The 9556-nt window shown below is 43.7% G+C and overlaps 1 protein-coding gene and 1 pseudogene across 1 annotated transcript; both read right to left on the bottom strand.

Annotated features, from left to right (window-relative positions):
• Positions 1-401: 401 nt before the first annotated feature.
• LOC119271717 lies at positions 402-1453 on the bottom strand (annotated as a pseudogene).
• A 2453-nt stretch (positions 1454-3906) lies between these two features.
• Positions 3907-7368, bottom strand: LOC119266672 (cytochrome P450 709B1-like). The gene is made up of 5 exons (XM_037547918.1): positions 7026-7368; positions 6439-6662; positions 5126-5376; positions 4604-4976; positions 3907-4489 (listed from the first exon to the last, which is right to left on the bottom strand). Exons 1-5 carry the CDS (start codon positions 7309-7311, stop codon positions 4052-4054), a joined length of 1572 nt encoding a protein of 523 aa, XP_037403815.1. The 5' UTR covers positions 7312-7368; the 3' UTR covers positions 3907-4051.
• Positions 7369-9556: the final 2188 nt, after the last annotated feature.

The raw sequence follows: 9556 nt of genomic DNA, 5'->3' as shown, positions 1-9556 counted from the left end.
CAATCCCTACCGCCACTCCCACCGCCTACCCCATCCCTATTCCCACCGCCACCGCCCATCGCATGAACACATATAGCTTTTGCAAATTGCAAATACGTACTACATAAGAGGTCATAAGGGAGCTGAATAGATCAGTGCTGCATCTAAGAATTAAGGCCGCCATGTAGTACTGATGATGATCTCACCAGTTATGTTTGGGAACTAGGTGGCATGCCGTCGTGAACGATTATTGCTACCTAACAGAGCTTCACTCAATTCCATTTCGGGTGATAAATAGCATAATTACTTTCTATTACCATGAGCCCAGTCAGTGCTAAACCACATGTAATCCAGACTCAGACTACGCGAAACTATTCAGTACATGCATGCACCCTATTTACCTCATCAGAAGAATAAAAGAGTCAAGGACACATGAACTTAAAATCTTGAAGAAGGTCCAGGGCACGTAGGAGAGTAGGCCTGAACCTGTCCAGATCGAGCCTCACGTCCTGCGTCATCACCACCTCTGCAAGCGCCTTCCACCCCTGTGCATGGATGGCCATGGGGTCCCTGAACACGGCATGGTCCCTCGGGTACCATCGGGCGACGCTGCTCTCCTCTCCGGCGACGTGGTAATCGAGGTACCGAAGGCCCATGCCACGCGCTGGCTCACCGTAGAAGTTGGTGGCCATCCACTCCATCCTGCCCCACGGCACAATCTGAACCACCACGGCCCGCGCCGGGAGGAACATCTGGTTGGTCAGGCCTGCGCCATGGACCGCTACCAGCACGTCGCACGAGTTCACCGTCGCCGCGAACCTCCTGATGCTGTTGCCACCGGCCTCGGAGACCGTCACGTCGAATCCTAGCGCCGTCGCCATGGCCTCCACCTCGTGTAGGTTCAGGAGCCTTCGTGTCCCTCGACAAGATATGATCAGCATCCTCGGCTTCTTGCCGGGGTTTTTGCCAAGGACAAATGGCCTGTCACGTCAGAGACCGTAGGCGTGGCGCAAGAATCTTGTGAATCCTACCATGGAGTGTCCCTTGGGGTTTCTTGTAGGATGCCGGCGTATGATCAGGTCCCTGTCCCTCACCAGACCAAGGATCACATGGTGGAAGCAGTGCACATCATTGTTCGAGTCGAAATCGACAATGTCGTAGCGCGACAGCCTCCGTAGAATCGGTTTATACTTCCTGAGCCACCACTGCTTGCAATCGGTGACGAATAACTGCACCCGGCCTTTAAACTGGAATGAAGTCAGGTACAGGGGGATCAATACGTCCGAGATGTCGTGGAAGAAGTTTCCGGTGTAGCCGCCGACCGAGAAGACCACCGCCGGTATGTCGCGTGTCTGATGCTGCATTCAGGAGCGTCTCATCCATTTGCAACTGTTTTAATGGCCACTTCTCGCACAAGAGGCCGCAATGAATCATCATGCCAAGCATATGGCCTAATTAACCAACACTTACCCATATTCTAATCTCAATACCAATTCCTTGTGTTAGAAGAGCCAACTATATTAATTTCTCATTGGCCAATGATTATGAATTCCATTTTATTTAGAACACTTAGAACCAGATTCTTGATCTGGATCCCAGCAAAAAACAAAAACAGACTCATAACCTAGAATGATAGGGGGAACAGAAAATTATTCTGTTTCTATCAAATTTAAAGCCTATGTTTGAGAGGAAATCAGCATTAGAATAGGCAACTGCTTCAAAAGAAATAATTATGTCCTTAAAAACTCAACCACTACCTCAAAAGAGCACTAGTAACCTAGAGCTGTTCATTTCCCTAGAGAAGTAATCTAGAACTACTAAATTCAGTACAAATGACTCCATGCTACTCTGGTACAAAGGCACTCCCCTACATCATACAATATTTACCAGCCAATGCACGCAGATAATGTTGGCAAATAAATTTCATAATTGTCACTGAGAAAGTGAGAATACACATATAGAGACATTTCTTTGAGAATCATAAATAGAGAGACCAATGAATTTGTACATTTTGATGGTCAGTGTGTACTGTGTAATATGTTCTATGCTTCTAGTGGTTTTTGCCAACTAATCTCAACATCCCAGATTGTGATTATTTATATGTTTTTGACAAGCACACTATTTAGTTTCTCATTGACCAATGTTTATCAATTCCATTTTATCTAGAATAATTAGAACCAGACTCATAACCCAGAGTATGGCGAGGGGAATATAAAGTTATTCTGTTTCTGTTCAAAGTAGTGTCAGGAGGCAACAAGAATTAGGAAGGCAATCAAATGGCTGAAATCCAAGGTCCTTACAGATCTCAATCAGAATCTGAAAACAGTGCTAGCATTCTAGAACGACTAAAATTCAGTACAATGACTCCACAATAATTCCCTATGTTGTCATAACAGCCAATGCATGCATAATTGAGGGACCTATCAATTATGTGGCTGCAAGCTGGGGCCCAGGATCACCAAGCTGGGACTTAGACATGCACAACACAGTACTTTCCTTGTACTCCCACCGAATACTAACCAGCAGCTGTGTAGTGGTGTATGTTGTGCTCCAAGAAACTTGGGTAATGTCACTCTGAATTTTGAAACATTCAAGTCTGGCTGAAAAGGGGAGGTGATAACTTGAGTATGTGAAGAAGGGGTACAGAAAATTATTGTACTATTTCTTTTCAGATTAGTGCCTTGCATTTCAGTTTCTGTTGAGAGAAAAATAAGAATTAGGATAGGCAACTGCTTCCAATGACTGAATCCAATATCCTTACAGATCTCAGCCACAATCTGAGAACAGTACAAGTACTATAGAAGCACCAAACTTAGAAGAATGACTCCAGCATACTCCACTTCATCATCATCATGCCAGCATATGCATGTATAATTGAGGGACATATCGATTATGGGACTGAATGTGGGGGCCCAGATCAGAAAACCCCCAAACCCAAACATGCACAACACAGTACTTCTCTTGCACTGCCACTGGATGCTAAACAGACACTTGGTGATGCCACACTCTGAATTTCGAAACATGCTGCTGTAGCTGTAGCTGAACTTTCCGATGGATCACTGCCAGATCATGCAAGAACCAGAGAGGCACTATGCCCTTGTGGTACATCTACATCGACATTAGCACGGCGGTCCCAAGTTTTGAAGGAACCATCACATTTTAAAAAGTTATAGTGCATTGTGCTACTGTACCATGTTACTGTATTCATCGGTACAGTACCATACTAATACTAATTCACAGCTATATCTTTTTTTTAGATCATTGACGGCCTTGTCTGTACAAAGTATAACAAGGTATAACAAATCACTACTTGACTTGCTTTTTTTGACCGATGATAGTACACCTGTATTTCGGTTTTCCGGTTAACTGAAGAAACCGAACAGAGAAATTTCGGTTAATAAGGTTCAGTGGCAATTTTTACCGAAATTCTAGGAACCCAAATAAACCAAACCAAATTAACGATAAAAACCGAACGACCGCCCCTGAATATATCACTAAGGCAGAGTATGGGCCGTATATGCACCAGTTTGCTAGATTATTATGGCACCAAATTAAGCATTTTACAAGTTGTTAGACCAATTTAAATCCACCTTTTCATAAAGTGGCTGCATGCATCGCCCAGATGCAGAGGCCGGGGGTCATCCTCCTTTTCTAAAAAAAAAACTAAATCCACCTGCATAGTTGTTATATGGTGGATGCAATTTACTGGGCAGCCCGGTGCATGTAGCTCCCGCTTGCGCAGGGTCGGAGAAGGGTCCGACCACTTTGGATCTATAGTACGCAGCCTTTCCCTACATTTCTGTAAGAGGCTGTTTCCAGGACTTTGGGTCGGGGAAGGCAGCAGCTTTACCACTGCGCCAAGGCTCCCCTTCGGTGGATGCAATTTACTCTTTAAATAAATATATGACTCTGGAACAAGGCCAAGAGTAGTAATAATATTACTATACTCCCTTGTTTTCTTTATTCTTGTAGTCATACATTCACTGTATACATACACTGTGTATCATGGAGTACAACCCAGGTTCATCAGTTCTTGGAGGTATGGCAATATTACAAATCAAATACTAGTAGTCTAGTTACACTTATCCAGCGGCCTTAGAAATACAGGAAGACCAAACTTAGGTTTGAGGGTAAACAGATCCACGGGCGCATGCACATAGTCAGGGGAAAGAGTGAATGAGAACTTTTGGAGCATCAGGGCCAGCGTCGACTTGGCTTCCAACATAGAGAAGTTCTGACCGATGCAAGACCTTGGTCCCATTGAAAACGCTAGCAGGCCGTGTGGAACCTTTGCTGCTCCCGTGATCCCATTCTTAAATCTCAGCGGATTGAATTCATCTGCGTCGTCGCCCCAAACCTCCTTGTCTCGATGCATAATTGGAATAGGTATGACAATTGCCATGCCTTTGGGCAGTTTTATTGATCCCACTGTGATATCGGCCACGGTTTTCCTTTGCATGAAAAGAGCAGGCGGGTAGAGCCGCAAGGTCTCGAAGAGCACCATTGTCATCTGCAATATGTATATTGTTGTGGTTAGCTACAGGTTCTAAGATCAGTAGATCACTACTGTATAAGAGAAGCACAAACATTAGAGTAAAATAATCTATAGTTATCTGTTTCTTGCCTCTTTCAGTTTATTGAGCGCATTGGGGTTAGGAGATTCCCTCCCAAATTCCTTCAAGACCTCCTTCCGGAGCCTTTCTTGCCATTCTGGGTATATGCTCAGCAAATACAGTGACCATGTGAGTAGAAGAGACGTGTTTTCATGACCGGCGAAGAAGAAAAGCTTGCACTCATGTATGATCTCCTCCATGCTCAAGCTGAGATCCACTTGCTTCCCTCCTTGCTTGGTTTCAATGCAAGAGTCGAGCATCACACCGAGCAGATCATTTCCGTATTCACTAGTTGCTAATCGTGGTTGTATGATTTGTGTGAGTAGGCTCTTGAGGTTTCTTTCAAGCATCCATTTGCGCCGATTCCTTTCAGTGGGAAGATATCTGAATTCAGAAGCAAAAAAACAATGAAGATGCATAAGGGCAACTCTGTATGGAAGTTGTTTCAAGAAATAAACTGAGAGTATATGGAAATTTTGAGGTGCACTTTCTTTATCTACAAGGTATAAATTCGAGGAATGTGAGAATTTTACTTGAATCCTGGTATCGGCACGTCAAGGAAAGTTTCCATAGTGATCCCCAGCAGGTCAGTTTGAGCTCGGAAGACTTCCTTTCCTAATTTATAACTGCTTCCAAAGATTGCATAGGATATATTATCAACTGTTAGCTCACTGAAAAGCTTATTGATATCTACTTTTGTTTCTCGCTTCTCTTTTTGAGACGCTTGATCTTCCAACTCCTTAGCCATGCTTTCGGCAAAATCCATCATTGTTTTTGTCATCATCTGTCATGAATACAAACTGGAATTTAATAATTTCCTGCAAAAACTTAGCACGTTCCCTATTTCCGTGGCCCTAATAACTACTCCCTCCGTTCTAAATTACTCATCGCAGAAGTGGATGTATCTAGAACTAAAATACGGGCCAGTTCTTTTCGGCGATTCTCCCAGAATCGCCCCCCTCCCCAACTTCTCCCAGAATCGCCACTCCATATATTTTTTACAATCCTATCTAGTTAAGGTCTAATTAGCTAGGATTGTAAAAAACATATGGAGTGGCGATTCTGGGAGAAGCTGGGGAGGGGGGGCGATTCTGGTAGAATCGCCCAAAAGAACTGGTCCTACATCTAGGTACATCCATTTCTGCGATGAGTAATTCGGAACGGAGGGAGTAACTACTAACTAGAGGCCCCAATGAAGTGTCCATATTAATCCTCAAGATGGTTGCATTCCCCGTACTGCAGTATAGTTGCATTCGGGATTAGATTTTGTTGTAAACTTGGCATTGGCTGAGAAGCCTCCGTGAGTGATGATAATCTCCTTTTCTCCCGCAAAAAAAAAATAATGAAGTCTCCATATTAATCCTCAAGATGCATTAGAATTTGCTCAAAAAATGAGATGCATTAAAAAAAATAGTTAAATCCTGGAATTTCTCACAAAAATCAGGACATCAGCCATCCATCAGGTAGTCTCTAACAGTAATTTACTAATACTAATTGGAAATCCGAAACAGAGCCTCCACGTTAATCTTCACGAGATGTGCTAGAAAAAGGAGATAAATCCTAGAAATTGACAAACAAAAAAAGAAACATCCGGCCATGTAGCCCTCTAACAATAATAGTCGTTGCATCTATTATGTTTTCTAAGATGTTACCACCTTTACAATTAGGAAGTAGCCCCCTAAAAATACATATAAATGACCCACACATCTGCCATTATGAAAGATAATCAAAAGTTGATGGCCTAGTGAAGTTTAATTCGAGTTGGGCCCTTTTTTTTCCCTTGCTGCTAAGGTAACCGCATGTTTTTAGCTTGACACGACACACAAGACATCTAGGCATTACGTACCTTGAGCTTATCAATGGTGAAAACGGGGTTGATTATCCTACGATGGCGCACCCAATCCGCGCCTTCCATAAACCCGAGCCCCTTGCCAACCAAAGCCAAGAGAGTAGGGTGTGCATCGTTCTTCACGAAATGTCCGGACTTGCTTGAAAGGATTTGCCTTGCCAATTCATAGTCAAATATGCAGATTCGGGCTTGTGGCCCATGCCAGTATAGAAACGGTTCTCCTGTGAAGCATTGAAACAACATAATTTGTGTCACATATGGTTTTCCCTCCATCCCTAATTACTTGTGCAAGAAATGGATAAAAACGAATGTACCTGAAACTAAAATACATCTAGATACATTCATTTATACGACAAGTAATACGGAGTATAACTAAGAAAACCGCCTAATAGGTTACAGTATGGTAAACCTCTTGCTTTATGTTCCAAAGAACTATCATCACAGATGCACATATGTTTCTTCCATAAATTAGTCGGCTGCGTGGAATCTTTTTCCATTTTTTTTTTTAAAAAATAGAAGGAAATACAGAGCACTCCCACGGGTGAAGGAAGAAACAGAAGCTAGAATGAATCTCCAAGACATACCGTAGAGAGCCCTCCATTTGAGGTAGTGTGGGGCGATCCGCGGGAGGTACTTGTGGTCGCCAACCTCCAGCACCAGACGGTCAGTCTCCTCCTTCATGCTCCTCACGTCCTCGTTGCAGCCTTTCAAGAAGCTGTAGGAGGGTCCATGGATCCCTTGCTGTCCGAACCACTTGCTCATGGAGTACGGCCTCCATACGAGGCGCACGACGCCGTACTCCAGCAGCCTCGTGGCGGCAACCACCAGCAAAGCAGCGAGAACGAGGAGGAGCACGGCAAGGAAGGCCATGGGCGGAGAGCTTCTGCTGCTGAGCTGATCCGCTCGCTTTGTGGTGTGGCTGCAGCAACAGAACCAATTACTAACGATGGCAGTACTGTTTGTGTCCGCGTGGGATCATCCTGTCCACACGTGTCACAATGAGTAGGCCGGCTAGCTACACGCGTCAGTGAAAAACTACACATGAAATCCCCACATCAATAATTGGAGGAAGACTTTTTTGGCTTGTTGGATCTTGTGCGCGGAGGATCGAGAAGCACCGAGGTCAGGTCATTTTCTCCGGAGATTGGAGAACGATGTAAGGGTGACCCCCCATGGCTCCCATCACTCTCCTCTACATTTGCATAAATCATCCTTTCTTTTTTCGGCAGCCCGTCCCTTCTGCACCCATCTCTATTCTTATAAAAAACCGAGTTGATGATGATAGTGTGTCAAACATCTTGCAATATAAACCGTCTAATTTATATTTGATGGATAGAAAGCAAATTTTGAAAAGATACCCGCATCTCTCCACATTTACAGATAGGCATTCCCTCATTCATCCTTATCTCCTACAACCGTATTGTTGAGCAATTAAAAAAAAGCCTCTGAAATAATCTGGCATGATGGCCGTTGCCGGCGTCGTCCATCCCCATGCCTCTGTTCAGTCCGACCACCAATCACCACCACTTCCCACTCCTCCTCACCTTATCTCTCCTCTTTCTCGAGATATCATTAGGTTTTACCAACACATGGGCTTACTCCCGCATGGGTCAATCACAATAGATATTTTGTAAAAAAATGCATCTTGATGTTCCGTGCAATACATGGGCATCTTGCTAGTCCAAACAGATATAAGAAATAAACTTTAGTGAAACATAACGGATTTTAGCATTTATTTTGTTTTAATGATGTATACATAACCCAGGGTCATTTATTTTCCATGTTTGTAAATTCGTCAAATTTTGTTTGAATTGTTGCAACCCACAAGCACTCTGCTAGTCTCGTCTAGATTCTGACCAAGCAAAATATGGGCATCAACTTACTGTAAAAGAATACAATTAGGAGAGCAAAATTAATCCTGAAAATAGGTCCATATGATTGATCTCAAACCACAGGCATGCACGACATGATACGTTTACTATATCTTTAAGCATTTGCGATATATAAAATGTCACAAATGCTTCATCCGTAAAACCCGTGTGGGGTGATAGACCTATCACACACGCTCTTTTGTGCCCAACGTTTACGATGCGCATGTCATCATAAATAGTTCGTCCTTGCAAAGCGTGTATGATAAAGAGACTATCGCAAACATTTAACAAGGAGGAATTGTGCGTTCTGCTCTTGTTCATCTCACATGTTTTTCTCTCTTGGCTAATCGTGTGTGTGTGGGGTAGACATTCATCACACATGTTGTAATCTGAGAAACGTATCTGATCTTATGCTTGATCACAGACATTTTGCTTTTGAAAATCGTGTGCAGTTTAAAGGCATGCAGAGCATAATTTTCACCTGAATTTAATCCTTGCATTTTAAATTCAACAAAATTTGAATTTGAATCAAAAATTGCATTTGAAAGTAGGCAATCAGAGGAGGAGGGGGAGGTCGCGGATGCAAAGTAATGGGGAGCGGGATGGAGTGGAAGAGAATGAGACAGGGAGGGGAATTTTAGTAGGCCGGGGGTGTTAGGGTGTGTTTGGTTTGAGCCCCAACTAGCCCCATCAAAAAATTGGTATGATCAAAGTGTGGGCATGACCAAATTTTTGGTAGCTTCTTGATGTTTGGTTTGCTACCAACTAGCCCATTGCAGCTGCCCAAAATTTTGGCAAAATGAACATCTTGCTTGGTTTGCTAGCAACTACGACTTGTAACCATTGTAATCCTGAAACTATTTATGCACATATTTTGGTAGGAAAATGCCAAGATGCAAACTATAAATCGTCGTTAAATAAAATCGCAAAAGGAAAGGCGGAAGTTGCTACTGAAACCGGATTGCACTGCATCCTTAATCACGACAAGGCCCAGTAAGAGCATGTCTAGTAGAACCCTCAAACCCTCACTAGTGTTTTAAGGGTCCAAAAATGGTCTTTTTATGCACTTTTACGGGTTGAAAAACAGGGGCAAAGATTAGAACCCTCAAACCCAACCCTTATAACGGAATATTTCCCATGAACGACGTTGTCGTTGCGGGCATACCGTCGAGCACCTCGTGCACGACGGGCGGAGGGCGGAGGGCGGGGCGTGCGCGGGAGGAGGGCAGTGGCCGGGGGGTGGG

This window comes from Triticum dicoccoides, chromosome 3A, assembly GCF_002162155.2.
Source record: "Triticum dicoccoides isolate Atlit2015 ecotype Zavitan chromosome 3A, WEW_v2.0, whole genome shotgun sequence".
Classification (NCBI taxonomy): domain Eukaryota; kingdom Viridiplantae; phylum Streptophyta; class Magnoliopsida; order Poales; family Poaceae; genus Triticum; species Triticum dicoccoides.
This window is presented reverse-complemented; position numbering and strand designations above follow the sequence as displayed.